Here is an 18,873-nt window from a genome sequence, read left to right as displayed (position 1 = left end):
TTAGATCCAGTACTTGTCTGGTTCTTTATTTTTATCAACCTTGAAGGTCACTCTTCTTATTGTCCGTCCAGAGGTTTGAACAAACCATATACCCCAGGAACTTAACCAAACCTGTCTCTCCAATATATCAAAATGCAGAACTTGCTTCTCCAGGTGGTGAATTGCAAACCCAAAATCTTTTCCAGATTAATTACTGCTTCTGCCACTACCTTGCATTCCTTTAGAATAGTGCCAACTAACTTATGTTCATAGTATCTGACAATGATTGTAGCTGTGTCCTTTAAAAGATTGAATTGACAATGTCTATCTTCTGTATTTCTCATCTCATTCAGAATTCTGATTGCTTAGTCACGAATGGCAAGGATTGTCAACTGCTGCCATAGTAATTATTCTAGATACTTTTGGAACAAAGAGTAAAAAAAAAAAAAAAAAAAAAAGCAAGAAAGAAAAAGAAAATGATAGCAGATTGTTCATGTTCTGACATACAATGACTAGTAATTACTATTTGGGAAGAAGTTGATAATAAAAAAACAATAACTGTTAAACTTACAAAAAAAAACAACCTTAAGACATCTTAGAACCATATTGGAGCACTAATGGAATGAGGTTAGTTCCAATGTAAAACATGAAGATAATATATAATAGTTTACCTTTGTTTTTGTTTTTCCCTCTTTTTAGTTGAGACATACACTATATTATCTCCGTTAATGAAATTTATCTATTTCTATGAAACTATCTACACCTAATTTATTCTCTATATCTGCCCACTGATACCTATTAGCAATAACTATTTATCTATACCTGTATTTCTGTGAGTATTTATTTGTTATGAACTCAGATATATATTTACATAAAAGGAAAGAAAAAGAGTGTGAAAATGTGAGACAGCACTGTGGAAATTTTATATATATATATATATATATATATATATATATATATATATATATATATATATAGTATATGTGTAGTGCAGAGTGTAGAATATGCACCTTACTGGCACTTGTGCTGGTGGCATGTGAAAATACATTCGAGCAAAGTCATTGCCAGTGCAGCTGGACTGGCTCCTGTGCAGGTGGTATGTAAAAAACACCACTTGAGCGTGGCCATTGCCAGTACCGTCTGACTGGCTCTTGTGCTGGTGGCACGTAAAAGTACCCACTACACTCGTGGAGTGGTTGGCGTTAGGAAGGGCATCCAGCGGTAGAAACTCTGCTAGATCAGATTGGAGGCTGGTGCAGCCATCTGGTTCCCCAGTCCTCAGTCTGATCATCCAACCCATGCTAGCATGGAAAGCAGACGTTAAATGATGATGATAATGTTTAGAACTTCATGCATTCCTTTGTAGTTCAAAGGATATGGCTGTGAATACAAATCAAATTACTTTTTGAAATATTCAGTAGTTATCCATCGATAATCTGAACAGATAGTGTGAGTGTGTGTGTGGTTTAATTAAAGGCTAATTCAATACTTATAAGTTGAGAATTATATATAATTTTAGGGGTAAGATTGACAGTGACTCTAAAGTTTTAGTTCAGTTGTCTTTGTCAGAGTGTTTAATGAAGTCACTTTTCTTTGCAAAAATAATATATATATATATATATATATATATACTTCGTGCAGGTGACACATAAAAGCACACACTACACTCTCTGAGTGGTTGGCGTTAGGAAGGGCATCCAGCTGTAGAAACTCTGCCAAATCAGATTGGAGCCTGGTGTTGCCATCCGGTTTCACCAGTCCTCAGTCAAATCGTCCAACCCATGCTAGCATGGAAAGCAGACGTTAAATGATGATGATGATATATATATATATATATATATATATATATTAGTGTTAGCATATAAGGAGCTAGTGCAATCACTTGTAGTAGCTGTTAACAAATAAAGGACTCAAAGGAATTAAAACTGTCCAGAGTAATTATTATTTATTAATTGCATAGTTTCACAGCAATCTGCAGTATGTTTTGGTCTAATGACCTTAATGAGTAGAATGACTGAAGTAGACACTCTTGATAAGTTGGCAATAACCAAATGAATGAAACTATTTCAACTGTTCCTTTGTTTATTTTGCAAAGAAAGCTCTGAGATTTGATCATAAGGTCTATTTACACAGTAAGGTTAGGTATATGCTTATTAATTGCAAACAAACAGACCACCCATCAGACAGACCAGCCAATAGGATAGATGCCAACTTGAAACACATTGTGTTAAAATTTGCAGACATTAAGCTATATCACAAGATAAAAAGAATGGATTCTATGTTATAGATCTTCCCGCAGTCCTCCCTGACAATGCAGTAATGAATTGCGAAGTGGCAATTCAAGCTAGTTGTAAACAAGTGTACCAGTATATATTTTGTGAAGGAAAACCCAGAATTTACCAACTCCCTCCACAACACAAAGCTTAAGGAGTTTGCAGTTGAGCATCAGCAAACCATTATTGTCAACAATGATCTGTATTGGACAACAGTTCTAAAATTATCAAAAAGGTTGAAGGTGTAAGACCTTTGTTAGCTGCTTACCAGCTCTCATTTAAAGCTATATATGGCTGTGATAGTGGAGGCGCAATGGCCCAGTGGTTAGAGCAGCGGACTCGCGGTCATAGGAATGCAGTTTCGATTCCAAGACTGGGTGTTGTGAGTGTTTAGTGAGCGAAAACACCAAAAAGCTCCACGAGGCTGTACTCTTTCACCACAACTTTCTCTCACTCTTTCTTCCGGTTTCTCTTGTACTTGTATTTCTAAGGGTCAGCCTTGTCATACTCTGTGTCACACTGAATATCCCCTAGAACTACGTTAAGGGTACATATGTCTGTGGAGTGCTCAGCCACTTGCACGTTAATTTCACAAGCAGGCTGTTCCGTTGATCGGATCAACTGGAACCCTCGATGTCGTAAGCGACGGAGTGCCAACAACAACAATGGCTGTGATATGACCACACAGTTTGCATCACCAATCTAGAACAACCATCTTGTCCAGACTATTGATTGAGTGGAAGTTGTCCAGAGATGTACAACCAGATGAATACCTATCCGTGCAAGAATAATGTTAGTCATTGACTAATGTTTCTTTCCTTAGCACATATTCGCTTTTAGTGGTTTTGTTAATCTTTTCAACATTAAATATGCTAATACAAATTAATTTACTAGTTAATTTAATGTGGGTGGATGACACATATGAATTATTTAATATCTAAATAATTCTATCTTGTTTAATTTAAAGGTTACTATTTGGAAGGTAGACAAAACACAAACCCCTGCTCTATCTGTAGAAACTCTATAAGATGTACCCAGTGTAAGCTATGGACACATAAGAGGTGCAGCAATATCAAAGGAAGGCTAACTAGGAAGATAGTTCTTGTATGTGGCAGATGCTCAGGAGCAATAAACACTGAAAATGTGCAGAAAACCACTTTTGCCACATTCCAGGGAGAAAAACTAGAAGTAGATGATAGCTTCCGTTATCAAGGTGACCAAGTTAGTAACGGGGGAGGGTGTGCTGAAAGTGTAGCTGCTAGAATAAGAACAGCCTGGGCAAAGTTCAGAGAGCTCTTACCTCTGCTGGTGACAAAAGGCCTCTCACTCAGAGTAAAAGGCAGACTGTATGACGCATGTGTACGAACAGCCATGCTACATGGCAGTGAAACATGAACTGAGGACATGCGTAAGCTCGCAAGAAATGAAGCTAGTATGCTCCGATGGATGTGTAATGTCAGTGTGCATACTTGACAGAGTGTAAGTACCTTGAGAGAGAAGTTGAACCTAAGAAGCATCAGTTGTGTGCAAGAGAGACGATTGCACTGGTATGGTCATGTGACAAGAATGGATGAGGATAGCTGTGTGAAAAAGTGCCACACCCTAGCGGTTGAGGGAACCTTTGGGAGCGGTTGAGGGAACCTTTGGGAGCGGTAGACCCAGGAAGACCTGGGATGAGTTGGTGAAGCACGACCTTCAAACATTAGGCCTCACCAAGGCAATGACTAGTGACTGAGACCTTTGGAAATATGCAGTCTGTGAGAAGATCTGGCAAGCCAAGTGAGACCATAATCCGAGGTCTCTGCCAGGGGTGTAGCCAGCCCACTTATGCATACTTTTCCTTCATTGGACACTAAACTTTGCTTGCAAAGACCTGTTGGGGCAAGTGAAATTGAAATTGTAATTGAACCAAATTCGATGACTAGCACCTGTGCCAGTGGAGCGCTAACAGCACCATCCAAGCGCAATCATTGCCAGAGCAGTGTCTGGCTTCCGTGCCGGTGGCATGTAAATAGCACCACTCGAGTGTGATCGTTACCAGCATTGCCTTACTGGCACTTGTGCTGGTGGCACGTGAAAAACATTTATGCGAGGTTGTTGCCAGTCCCGCTGGATTGGCTCCTGTGCAGGTGGCACGTAAAAAACTCCATTTTGAGCATAGCCGTTGCCAGTACCGCCCAACTGGCCCTTGTGCCGGTGGCATGTAAAAGCACCCACTACACTCTTGGAGTGGTTGGCATTAGGAAGGGCATCCAGCTGTAGAAACTCTGCCAGATCAGATTGGAGCCTGGTGCAGCCATCTGGTTCGCCAGTCCTCAGTCATATCGTCCAACTCGTGCTAGCATGGAAAGTGGACATTAAACGATGATGATTATGATATATATATATATATATATATATCATCGTTTAACATCCATTTTCCATGCCGGCATGGGTTTTATATATATATATATATATATATATATATATATATATATATAGATTAGCACATTTGTGAACAATGATTTTAAATATAATTACTGATTAACTAATCAGTAATGATCTTATGAAGGACTGATTGAAACAAAGCTATATTGAGAACTTTAACTATGAAATATGCTAATAGTCCAAAACATTTTAAAAATATTTATTGTGGTAACATACTTTTAATGTAATTGATAAGATCTCAGTCAAAGTTTAGGATATTACTGTAATATCTTCCTTTTACTTTTAGAAACAATGTTGCTAATATTGTAAGTCAGTCAAACTGATATTTCATTTATCTGCTGTGTGTTATACAGACAATCAGAAACACTAACAGTGAGTAATTAACCCAGTTGACTTCAAGAGAAATATCTATCATATCTTTAGTTGTCCACAAGGAATTGGACTAAGCACAAAGTAACAAAACCTACAAACTCCATCACTGAGATGTTTATCTTATGTTCCCATGGCACCTACTGATAATGAATTAGTCTAGGCCATTGAGAGTTAAAAATATTTTCTAGGGACATAGTGTGGTAAAGGTAAAATAATACAGACTGTTGACCCATTAACTTGACGAATTCAGCTTAGTGTCTCTAAGGGAAAATTAGAAAGGAAGTAGGAAAGCTGACAGGATGGAGAGACTAAAAAATGTTTTGAAATTAAAAGTTATGTTTTTGACTAGGCCCAAGGATAATCTTTTGCAGGGGAAATGTATAGGCAATTGATTTAAAGCAGGATATTACTAGCACTTTTTAAATAAACCTAGGGAGGATAAAAGTCAAAGTTATCTTTGGTAAGATATAAAACTAAGAATATAGGCAAAGCAAACAAAGGAGCCACTATATGGAGGTACCAGGTAGAAATAAATAGCAGTCAAACTTCCCTCAAATCAGACCCTGCTAACTTAAAGTATACAGTAGATAATGTAGTTCTACAAATACTATCTGAAAGCAAGATAAGATAATTATGGTTGGAATGCTTTTGATCACAGGAGTTGCATGTTCAGGGCTTGCCTAGGACTAAACATACCTGAATGTAAATGGAAGAAATTAAATAGTATAAGGAATTTAGTGTGGTGATCTAGTCACTTCTGCCAATTTCATTGACCTAATTTTACGATTAGTATGAATAAGCATATGCAGAATTTAATGAAAAATATCACTTCAGCTGTCAAGGAATCAGAGATTATATGTAATGGTAGAGAAGCTTAAATGATAACAATTATATTAAAATTTTTAAGTCTATCTGGGCTTGATGTCTTTGTATTTTGCACTAGGGGGTAGGGGATAACACATCTGATGCTTCATTAATTCATTTCTTTAAAAATAATATATCTGCTTCAAAAATTTCTTTGACAAGGCAATAATAATAGAATTAAAATAAAGGAACAAAATGGCCTGATGGGGGTAGAGAAAGTAGGGAAGGGTTCATTCTTTTTTCTATTGAATACATGTTATTTCCTTGATGTGCTATTGTAGGAAAATAATAGTTACTGAGATTTTGTTATTATGCTGGCTTATCTGAAGGGCTGAATTAATAATGACATTCCAGTGACAAAGAAGGTATTACTTGACAAGATGATGGAGTAATTTTTGGAGTAAACATTGAACAAAATTAGACATGAGTCATTAATGTGACAATCTTTTAAATATCTAAATATTAATACTAAAAATATAACCCTGCCAAAATCTACAACAATAACAAAAATGCTTTAAATTGTGTATGAGAGAGAGAGAGAGAGAGAGAGAGAGAGAGAGAGAGAGAGAGAGAGAGAGAGAGAGAGAGAGAGAGAGAGAGAGAGAAAGAGAGAGAGAGAGAGAAAGAGAGAGAGAGAGAGAGAGAAAGAGATTGCTCTTTGTCATTGTCATTTGGGTTTCTATTATTAGCAACAATAGATTAAAAGCCAACAGCATACAAATGCTACCACAAACATGAGTAAAGGTTAAAACCTTTTTCTCTTTTTTTTTTGTAACCTGCAGGGCTATTTATGACATTATTTATAGACCAGTCTTCCAAAACCACAAACCAAACATATTTACTTAAAGAAGTAAATGAAAAAATACTTTAAATAACTTAAAGTCATAATTGAACATTAAAACCTTACAAATACCTTGAGTATCCCTTCGTTTTTATAAATGTACTTAAATGTAAGGAGAAATAGTTTTTCTTAAGGATAGCTACCTTTTGAAAAAATGTAATTTTACTATCATCTTTGAGCAAATAAGCTTAAGATACAATTTTTAGATGGTATAGTCATGAAGATATTATAGATTAAGCATATTTTAGTGAAAAAGCCAAAAAAGAATCTTTAAAATTAAAAAAAGTGGGATAAGTAAATAAATTTTAAAGTACGCAAATGAAAAAAAAAGAACCCTACTTAGAGAAAAACCCTGGAATAAGGATACTCTAATGGGAGACCTAGCAAGTTAATCCAAAGGTTAGATAGCATTGTCATAAGAAAAATCTAATGACCAATGCTATTGGGATGGGCATAAAAAATAAAAGAGTGTACAATATTTAAAAGATTGGTGTACAACATTAACACAACCAACTGGTTATGTTGTGACCATTAAGAATTGGGTCTAGGAAGACTAATGCTGCAGTGAAATGTCACGCACCTGAGGCTGCAGGGATGGCAAGCCGCAATCTAAGGTAGTAGTAGTAGCAGTAGTAGTAGTAGTAAGAGAAGTCAGGGTGGTAGTTGGACGGAAAAAGAGCCACAGGTGAGCAGGTAGCAGTCAAACTGATGACGACTGAGCAGAGGAGGACCAATCCAGGCTCTCCGTGTAGGACACATAGGTGGGGAGTGCCCAGCTGTCCCGGAGCTGTACAGGCTGATACTTGGCACCGCTGTCACGGTCTTTGGGGCGAGTGTAAGTGCTAGTAGTTGTTATGTACTTACAGCTCTCATCTTCTTCTGTGTACATGTAGATGGTGATGCAGGAAATTATAAACCCAAAGAACTAGAAGAAAAGAAAACAATTCATTAACATAACAGTTTAAAATCAACCAACCAAAGCCACAAGATACATTGAATACTAAAGACATAAGACAGCTTCTGTAGTGGTTGTTGTTCTTTAGTCTCAAGATAGAACTGATCAAGCAGGACTATGATCAAAGACATTCCAGCTATGACCCTCCCATATTTTATTACAAACATTGTATATATAAGGCAACATTATCTAATATAATCTTTTAAGCTGGTAGAACATGATTTTAAGGAGAATTGGTAGCTATTTCTAGCAGACAGAACAGTCACATAAAAGCCCTTTCATTGGCTTCATTCAGTTTCTATTTTAAATAACTATAGTTAGTCAACTTGCTAGAAATAGCAACCAAACTTTCCTCAAATTACACCATGAATAATGCAGTCCTGGATACATTATACATGTAAAATAGATGTATGGTTTGCAGCTGGAACACTTTATTATAGAATCTGCTCAATTAAAGAGGTTTTAATTTTGTCAAATCATCATCATTCAATGTGTTTTCCATGCTGACATGGTTTTGATGGTCTGACTGGAACTGGTAAGCCAGAGAACAGCATTAGGATCCAGTCATCCATTTTAGTATGATTTCTACAGCTGGATGCCCTTCCTAATGCCACCCACTTTAGAGTGTACTGGGTGTTTTTTACATGTCACTGGCAAATGATTACAATAAAATCGAATTACTTAATGCAACTGAGCAAAGAAAATATAACTGGTCTCTTAGAACTGTACATCAGGTTTGACAATTGGTCTTGTAGTGTTGATGCTGAAGGGTCAACACAGAAGCCAGTCATTGTGTAGAAGCTCAAAGGTGTAGTTTCCCCAATCCTTTCAACATGACTACAAGACTAGAATTTAGGATAGTAGAATAATGAAATACTCATCATTTTGATAGTGCTGCCACAACTTACAATAGTGAATTACACCAACCTGAAATACCTACTTGGAGCTTGGGGGAATCAAAGTCTTTTGTATATAGTCACAATGCAATCCTAAAGACAGGATAGGAACTGCAAAATTCTTGACTAATTTTCCAGTTTATTAGTGTTGGATAGAGCACAGTGGTTACTGCAGGTACCTGAAAAGTACATTAGTCACTGCACAATAGAGAATTTACTGCAGATAGCAGCTGTTACTGCACAATATATAACGGCACATTAATCATTATACAATACAATCATCACTGGAAACCATAGTGGCTACAACACAGAAGAGTAACCAAGGAAGTGGAGTATGTAAATATATATGTGCAATGCATAAAGTATATATGTATGCAAAAGTCAGACTTTGTAACGGGGGGTATGCTGATAAATACTTCAGAGAAGTGGAGGTGATTGTAGTAGTAATAAAAGAAGCAGAGAAAGGAAACTATGTTAATGAATTAGTGAGGGAAACTACTGGATGAAGTCAATGATTTTTGTGTACATAGCAGCAGTATTATCCCATAAATGTGAGCAATACTCCAGTCAGGAGTCTTTCCTGAGTCTTATTGAAAGTCAGAAACTAATTGGGTTTGAAGTATTTCATGGCTCTGAAGTGGAGTCCTAACCTTTGTGATGCTGTTTTAGCAATGTTATGTGTTAGGTTACCATAAGAAATCATCAGAAATTGCAAAAGATATCAAACGCTTCAATTCCAATCAGCACTAATCATTTCCAAAATTCTAAAGTTATTGTTCCTAAATATATAATATCTCAGGTTCTAACAATGCACAAAACCTATACACTACTATATCATTAATTTTGTCTTTGGTCGTTTGACTTTTTGCTATTGAAGTGAAATGTTAGAAATTATACAATAAACAGCTGAACATAATTAAAATATTGATATTATCAACATACAAATTGCCTTAAATTTTTTTTTAAAAAAAGCAGAGACAGATAATTAGCAATTAATAAATAAATGTATAACATATTTGACAAGTATTCTATGTCAGTTTTAGTTTACTACACACATACTAACATACTGTAAATGTATACTGTATGAATATAGTAAAGGTGTTAATACACAAACATTTAGACTAATCAATACATGCTTATATTGAAAGAGAGAGAGAGAGAGAGAGAGAGAGAAAGAGAGAAAGAGAGAGTGAGTGTGTGTGTGTGTGTGTGGGTGCGTGCGTGTAATAAATCAGAATAACACAATGATGTATGTTTGGTAAAACCAATTAATTGCCAGTAATTGTTCAGTATTAGAGATATCTTCTCAGATGGAAGAGATAATAGACAACAAAAGCATCACAAAAGGATTGAACATACATTACCCACTCTCCTGGCCACACACAATTTTCTTTATTATCATCATCTACATTATCATCATCATCATATAGACTATCTTTATTATTATCATCATCATCATTTTTAATGGGATTTTTTTCTGCATCCAATTTGCTTATACTTCTTAATGAGTAACTCTTCAATTTTGGATATTTGGATAAATTGTTAAAATAAATATATTTACAGACAAGCACCTTCTTTAAACATTGTCAGTCAACCAACCAATAAACAAGCCAATAGTAATGTACATTGGGAGGTGGAGTGGATATTTCCAGTAAGCTTAACTAAGGTCTGTAAAATAGTGTTGGATTTATCCATCTCTCATTTCTAGGAACAGAAAATTCCTGCCATGTTATTAGTCTATTAAAGCGTGTACACTCTTCAACTCTGGTGTGCCCCAAGGATCAGTCATGTAACTCTCAAACTAGACCACAGGGATTAGGTTTAATTTTCAATCTTAATCCTCTCATGTAAGGCCCGTATTAGTTGATTGCTCACATACCTTATACAATATTGCTGCTACCCACAAACACACACATGTACGTGCACAAACACACAAAATCATCCTACATAGTACACAAAGCAAGGCACTTTGACTGATAAATATTTATTCTCCAATAAACTTCAATCCAATATTTAGCTTCCACTTTTTACCACTACTTTCACTTTGACAATAGCTTTTGTTCTTCTGAACAAGCTAACTACTTACCTTCTCCAGCAATACAACCTACCTAACCAACCCATCATGCCATTGACTGGGTCTCATAAGGCTTTATATAAAGCACTTTGCCCACAACCTTCTTGCCAGAATTTTACACTAGTGGGATTCCCTTCTCGCTTGTTTTTTCTAAGAACACATGTTGAAGCTGAACATCAGCTGCTTCCATATACTGTGACTCGCCCAGCTGCTCTCACTCTCCATGTGCCACAGCTCGCCCAGCTTGCCCAGCTGCCCTCACGCTCCATGTGCCGCAGCTCACCCAGCTGCCCTCACTTGCCACCTGCCATGGCTCATTCAGTTGCCCTTGCACCACAGCTTGTCCAGCTGCTGTTGCTCTCCACATGCTGTGGCTTGCCTAGCAGCCTCCACTCTCATTGTGCTGTGGCTTGCCCAGCTGCCTCCACTCTCCATGTGCTGCAGCTTGCCCAGCTGCTCCATGCACTGCAGTTCACTCAGCTCCATTCACTATGAACTTTTATCACAACACATGGTAGTTCAACAAGCTATGTCTGGTTCACACAATAAAAGAGTCTATTAAATCACTTGACTTACTGGAAATTACAGCCAAAACACTGTCTTCTTAAAAATGAAAGGCTACATTGGGCAATGCAGTCCCTAGTGAAAAAATATCAGGATAGCACCCACTACACTCTTGGAGTGGTTGGCATTAGGAAGAGCATCCAGCTGTAGAAACATTGCCAGATCAGATTGAAGCCTAGTGCAGCTTCCTGGCTTGCCAGTCCCCAGTCAAAGTGTCCAATCCATGCCACCATGGAAAACAGACGTTAAACAATGATGATGATGGTTACAGTTGTAATGCCTTTGACTACTCATCTGATCAATCAGAGCTGATCTGGACTTAAACAGTAGTAATACCTCTACACATGACAGCTCAGTTTACCAAGGAGCATCTCAGTCACAGACACCAACTAGTATCTTCTGAGAATGTCACTGGCAACATAGTCACTTGTGTGTGTGTGTGTGTGTGTGTGTATATATATATATATATATACACATATATATATATATACACACACACACACACACACTGAACTACTTAGTTGATGTCATCTAAATTCCAATGAAAGAGCCTTGTTTCTTTCTCAGTTTGAAAGAAATTTGAGAAATAAAACCAGAACTCACATGCATATAGTCATACCTGCATATTCTCACACACAAGATTACTACAAAAGACAGTGCTATAGCTATATTGTTATTTATTCAATATATAAGAAAGAAATATTGAGTCTGAGACAGTAAGAGAAAGAGAAAGCAAGAGAGAGAGGGAGAGAAAGTGAGAGGGATACAGTAACAGGAAATTTCTAAAGAGTGTATGGTAAGCTGATAAAATATTCTCAATATCCAACAGCACAAAGTTGTTAATGTACTGAACAACATTTACCATTTCTATACAGTTGTTTACGTGAATCTTTATATATAATTGGTAAAGAACTGTCTTATTCACTAATGAAAAAAAAAAAAAATTAACTCATTAGTCAGCTGCTGAGTTATGGAACTTGTTTTTATTCTTCCTTTTTAAACCCCTACAAGCCTATTACACACACACACACACACAAAATGTATGTGTGTGTACGAATGTAAGGGCATGTAGTCTATAAATCTATATATATATATATATATATATATACACACACACACACACATGCATACACACAAACACTTTAAAATTATCACTGACATTCTTTTAAATGTGTAGATCTGCCATAGCAGATATTTTGCGATGTTATTATTTCTACTTGAATAGGAAAATTTTATGAGCCATTAATAATTCATAGCAAATAGAAGCTTTACTAAATAGAGGATTTATATCAATAAGGAAACACTGAAATAATTCTGGAAAACAAATCTACATTTTGTGGTCAAAGAAAAGAATTTATATAATAATTCATTTATTGGGAATGGTAATTTCTAACAGGCATTGAGCCAAGCATTTGGAGGTGGGAACAGTTGAATGAGACAACTCAGAGAACTGACTGGTCCTTTATTTTATTGACCATGGGAAGATGTGAGGCTATGTTAACTTTGGTGGTATTTGAATTCAGTAAATAAATATTATAAGGTATTTTGGCCAAATAGTCTACAGATTTTGCCACTCCACTATCCCTATTAATATTAATTAATGAAGATAATATATATAAATAATATAAAATATTTTATATAAACCACACTAAGCCCTTCATTTAATAGCTTTTAGATTTAATGGACAGAATAATAAAATACACTAATTAATCATTTTAAAAATAAAAAAAAATTATATGAATGGAATGTGTGTGAGAGGGAGGGAGAGAGAGAGAAAGAAAGAAAGAGGAGGGGGCGGACTGTTCCATAAAGTGATATAGGAGATGAAAATGAAGCATGAAATAGAAGCACTAGCAAAAAGAAATAGAGGGAAAGAAAAATATTTGGGGAGTCACTGGTATACATGCTAAAGAATGGTTGAGATTAAAGAAAATCTATGCATTTCTATTACTGAGAAAGTATAAGAGCATGTCACATGAGAGAGAGAGAGAGAGAGAGATGGAAGCAAACATATACAAAAAAATATCCGTTACGGAATTGAAAGAATGTTGGAAAAATTCAGATTGAGAGGTTATTGGTACTGTTGCTGTTTAGCCACAGGTCAGACTGTTTAAAAGCAGACCCATGATTAAAGATAATATCCAGCCATGTTCAGCTGGTAGCTTCAGGATATCTACGAGCAAATTAACCCACCCATCCTTTGCTGTTGTTTCAAATAATAGGTTGAGATTCAAAAAGATTTAACTGTTGTTTCTAGTATGCTGAATGACCACATAGGGGATGCTTCATTAGCTCAATAATGAAAAATTAAATGGGTAAGAAAAGCAAGTTTGTGAATATGTTTTTGTATATCCTAGAGTGAGTGAGTGAGTGAGTGAGTGTGCGCGCGTGTGCGCGCGTGTGTATTAATGTCTGAGGAGACGGTTCATTTGTTTTGGGAAGCATGGAAAACACTTGTTTTGGTCTCAATCTGGTTGTGCACACATGCACACAGACTATTTTAATTTAATAATATAATTTTGTATTGTACAATAATATACATCATTTGAAAGTGTTTTTTTACATTGAAAACAGTAAAAAAAAAGTCTTCCAGGTTACATTCGATTTAATAGAATTTTGTCAGTTTATATATATATATATATATATATATATATATATATATATATATATATATATATATATATATATATATATGTATATATATATATATATATAAAATATATATATAAAATATATAAATATATCAATAATAAAAATTATCTATATATATAAAATGATATCAAAGCTACAACAAAAACTTGTTTTCCAATTCTGAAGAGTAAAAGTTTAGTTTTCCAAAAGTAAATAATCAAAATATTAGGAAACAGAACTCCCTAAACTGCCACTAGTCATTTTGTGTGTGAGTGTGTGTGCACATACTGTGGAGGTGCAATGGCCCAGTGGTTAGGGCAGCGGACTTGCGGTCATAGGATCGTGGTTTCGATTCCCAGACCGGGCGTTTTGAGTGTTTATTGAGCGAAAACACCTAAAGCTCCACGAGGCTCCAGCAGGGGATGGTGGCAAACCCTGCTGTACTCTTCCACCACAACTTTCTCTTACTTCCTGTTTCTGTTGTGCCTGTAATTCAAAGGGTCAGCCTTGTCACACTGTCACGCTGGATATCCCCGAGAACTACGTCAAGGGTACGCTTGTCTGTGGAGTGCTCAGCCACTTGCACGTTACTTTCATGAGCAGGCTGTTCTGTTGATCGGATCAACTGGAACCTTCGACATTGGCATGCTGGGTGAGATGCTTAGCAACATTTTGTCCATCATTACATTCTGAACTCAAGTTCCACTGAGGTTGACTTTGCCTTTCATCCTTTTGGGATCAATAAAATAAGTGTCAGCTGAGTACAGGGATCAATGTGATTGACTTATCCCCTCCCCGAACTTGCTGGCCTTGTGCCAAAATTTGAAACAATTATTATTATTGTTGTTGTTGCTATTTAAGGTGGCGAGCTGGCAGAATTGTTTGCACACTGGACAAAATGCTTAGCTATGTTCTGAGTTCAAATTCTGCTGAGGTCAACTTTGCGTTTCATTCTTTCAGGGTCAATAAATTAAGTACCAGTGAAACACTGGGATCGATGTAATCAACTAGTTCCCTTCCCCCCAATTTCAGGCCTTGTACCTTTAGTAGAAAGGATTATTGTGGTTGGCATTAGGAAGGGCATCCAGCTGTGGAAACACTGCCAAATCAGATTGGAGCCTGGTGTAGCCATCTGGTTCACCAGTCCTCAGTCAAATCGTCCAACCCATGCTAGCATGGAAAGCGGACGTTAAACGATGATGATGATGATTATTAAGACTGTGAGATGGCAGAATCGTTAGCCTGCTGGACAAAATGCTTAGTGGCATTTCATCCATCTTTACATTCTGAATTCAAATTCTGCTGAGGTCAACTTTGTCCTCCATCTTCCTGGAATCAATAAGTACCAGCTAGGGTACATAGGGGGTTGATGTAATTGAGTAGCCCCTTCTTCTAAAATTTCAATGTCTATAGTAGAAAGGATTATTATACTAAAGTGGTAAGCTGGTGGAATTGGTAGCATATCAGAAGAAATGCTTTGCAGCATTAGTTCTGATTCTTTGCATCTTGAATTCAAATCCTGCCTTTCATCCTTTTAGGGGTTGATTAATTAATGTACTGGTCAAATACTGGGTCGAGATAATCAGCTAGCCATCTTAATTTAAAATTACTAGCTTTGTGCCAACATTGAAAGAAATTATCATCATCTTCATCATTATTATTTACAGAATGGTACTACAAATAAGAAAGATTGCTATCTTTCTATTTTTAAGTTGTTCATCAACAATTCAAGCTTCACAACTACTTTCTACGAAGTTAGTAATGAAGCATTAAACCTGTTCTCTTTTTTTTTTACCTATTATATATATTCACTACAAAAGACATATGATTGAAAACTTATAATAATTCACTAATGGTCAGCTTTCATTCATATATGACTACACTCCATATGATAGTTCGATATCATTTCTTTCAACATATGAGACTAATCCAGAAACAGACACACCTTCTATTATTGGTGATAGTGTTGTGTAGCAACAATCAGAAGTATAGAAAATTAAGACTGAGATATGTTGGTAAAATGTGGGGAAGTGATGGCTAATATTTAAGAGGAACCTTCATAGTAACCTTCACAAAACTAAAATACCTTCATTTTTTCCCTTTTAAAACATATTTGATTACCAAATATCTGAAAATTTAATATACAAGAACACACATATACACACATATACACATAAACACACATAGATAATACACACACACACACACACACACACATACGCCATCATCATCATTTAATATCTTCCATGCTAGTATGGGTTGGATGCTTTGACAGCTGCTATAAAATCACTTCATTTGAAAGTTTTTGAAAATATAAAAAATACTGAATGAGAGTGAATCTGGTCTTTAAGATAACTAGTGAAAGCAATTAGCTTGTATTAGTCTTATTGGACAGTTATATTGTTGATTTTAATAAATAGCAACATTACATATTCTCTACATCATCATCATTCAATGTCCAGTTTTCATGCTGGCATGGGCTAGATGGTTTGACAGGATGTAATGTATCCAAAGACTGCATTGTGCTTTAACATGGTTTCTATGGTTGGATACCCTTTCTAATGCCAACCACTTTACAGTGTGTACTAGGAGTCTTTTTCACACTAACACTAGTGAGGTCACTATCTTGCAAGACTACAAATCCTGAGGTAGGGCAGCTTTATGCTAGGAGATGCAGGGTGAAAGTATGAGGAAAGGGGCCAGAGCAGAACAGGTTTCTTGCTGTAGAGGTGCTAAATGAATTCTCATATTTTAGGAGAGAGTGGCTGTGATTGGGTGAGGCTGGAAAGCAATATAATAGTAGTGATGAGGTGTCTGGGTGAGTAGAAGTGAGTTGGGATAGAGGAACCATGAGTGTGGGTGGGTAGAGGTGGCAAAAGTGTGTGAGGGAGATGGGGAATGTTTGAAGAAAGAGGTGACAACTATAATTAACTTTAACTGGATAATCTTAGTTCAAAATTTTCAATTCATATTACATATGTGAGACCATACCTAATATGCAGTAGGTACAGGCATAGCTTGCTTGCTATAGGATCTCAGGTTCAGTCCACTTCATGGCACCTTGGGGAAGTATCATCAAATCCACTCCAATAATGCATTTTCTATATTTTCTAAAAATTTAACTCATGATTTTATTGGAGCTGTTGCCTTTGCTTATTTGCATAATTAAACAAAGAGACCTCTGCCCTCCATCCGAAAAGAAATTTTGCATAACTGCATAGATAATCTCATTAAATTAAAAATTTTCAACTCACTATATTGCAAACATGAAATTTGTGTGTTATCAATTATCAGGTCATTAAGAATGAAATGTCCAAATTTCTTATGCACCAAGTTTGATAGTCATTAACTCTGTTTTATCCTGACAATTCTTTGCTTTACAACATTGAAGAGTTACATCATCACTTTTTGAAATGCAATTCATGGTGTCTGATTACATTGTGTTTTCTCTTGTAAATCAATTTTTGTGAACCCATGGATAGATCAAAAATTCGTGTTGTTTATGAATGAGTTCTGTCATGGAACCAATGCATCCCAGACAGCTCAAAACATCAATGAGGCTTTTGGTGAAGATGTGGCGAATGTGCACACTGTACATCAATGGTTTGAGAAGATCCAGTCTGGAGACTTTACTCTTGAAAATCAACCCTGTGCTAGACCCAAGACCAAGGTGGATAATGATGAGCTGGAAACTGTAGTGGAAGGTGATACATCTCAAACTATGCGTGAGTTAGTAACAAGGTTTTATGTTTCAATTCCAACTGTATTAGACCACCTGAAACAAATCAGCAAAGTAAAGAAGCAGAACAAGTGGGTATGACACGAACTGAATGAGCATCAAATGACACGCCATCTTGAAACTTGATGTTCTTTGCTGTCATGGCATAAAAGCAAATTATTTTTGTATCATATTGTTACATGTGATGAAAAATAGATTGTTTTCAACAATAGCAAATGTTCTGCACAGTGGCTGAATAGAGACAAAGTGCCAAAACACAATCCAAAAAAGAATTTTCACCAAAAAAAGCTAATAGTGTCTGTTTGGTGGTTCAGCACTGGTGTCATCCACTACAGCTTCATGAGACCTGGTAAGTCAATTACAGCAGATGTATACATCAACCAATTGGATGAAATGATTAGTGAAGTTGCAATTAGACAACCAAGACTGGTCAATAGAGACAGGCCAATTCTCTTGCAAGACAATGCTTGACCACATGTTGCACAAAGAATGCTACTGAAGTTACAGGAACTGAACTTGGAAGTACTCTGTCATCCACCTTATTCACCAGACCTTGCACCAACTGACTATCATGTTTTCCAGGCATTAGACAACCTCTTGCAAGGAAAAAAATTCAAATCTGAAGAAGATGCAAAAACAGCTTTTCATGATTTCATCACCTCTTGCTCTCCAGAATTCTTCACTGCCAGCATAAATAAGTTACTGATAAAATGGCAGAATTGTGTTGATAATTTAGGTGCACACTTTGATTAATTGCATTACTTTTTATTGAGATAGAGTAAAATAAACTTTCAGTTCAAAATTGGACATTTCATTCTTAATGACTTGATAATTTTTCTTCATGCTTGACATATATGCTAAGTGAAGACTTTCAGTTGATTCTTTAACCCTTCTTAAACAAACATATTACTACCCGTACTAAAGTATTCATATCTAAAATAAAATCTATTACAACATGAATTTTATTGCAAGACATCTGTTGATCAACATCAACATAATATATACAAATATATAAAATATATATTTTACTAAACACCACCAAAAAATTTTTATATTAAAAATTACTTGAAACATAAGGCAGTCTACTCATCAGAAATGAAGTTAATGATGGACATCTGTGGTTGCTTGACCTACTAGAACTAGCTGAATTACACCTACCATCTTAAAAAGAAAGACGGAAGGAAGGACATATCCAATAATGTAGTTCTAGATGCACTATAACAGTGGGAAAAAAGAGTGGATAGTCACAGCTGGCATG

General features: G+C 36.1%; 1 protein-coding gene across 2 annotated transcripts in view; it reads right to left on the bottom strand.

Annotated features, from left to right (window-relative positions):
* LOC106878292 (sodium/potassium-transporting ATPase subunit beta-1-interacting protein 2) overlaps positions 1 to 18,873 on the bottom strand; it is a 207,879-nt gene that overhangs the window by 45,086 nt on the left and 143,920 nt on the right. For both annotated transcript variants that reach the window (XM_089348690.1, XM_014927475.3), the window contains exon 5: positions 7,621 to 7,681. In XM_089348690.1, the coding sequence (XP_089204816.1) occupies positions 7,621 to 7,681 (61 nt within the window). The remainder of the gene's footprint in view (positions 1 to 7,620; positions 7,682 to 18,873) is intronic.

This window comes from Octopus bimaculoides, chromosome 3 (assembly GCF_046866305.1).
Source record: "Octopus bimaculoides isolate indiv1 chromosome 3, ASM4686630v1, whole genome shotgun sequence".
Classification (NCBI taxonomy): Eukaryota; Metazoa; Mollusca; class Cephalopoda; order Octopoda; family Octopodidae; genus Octopus; species Octopus bimaculoides.
The sequence above is the reverse complement of the archived record's forward strand: the minus strand, read 5'-3'. Positions and strand labels throughout refer to the sequence as shown.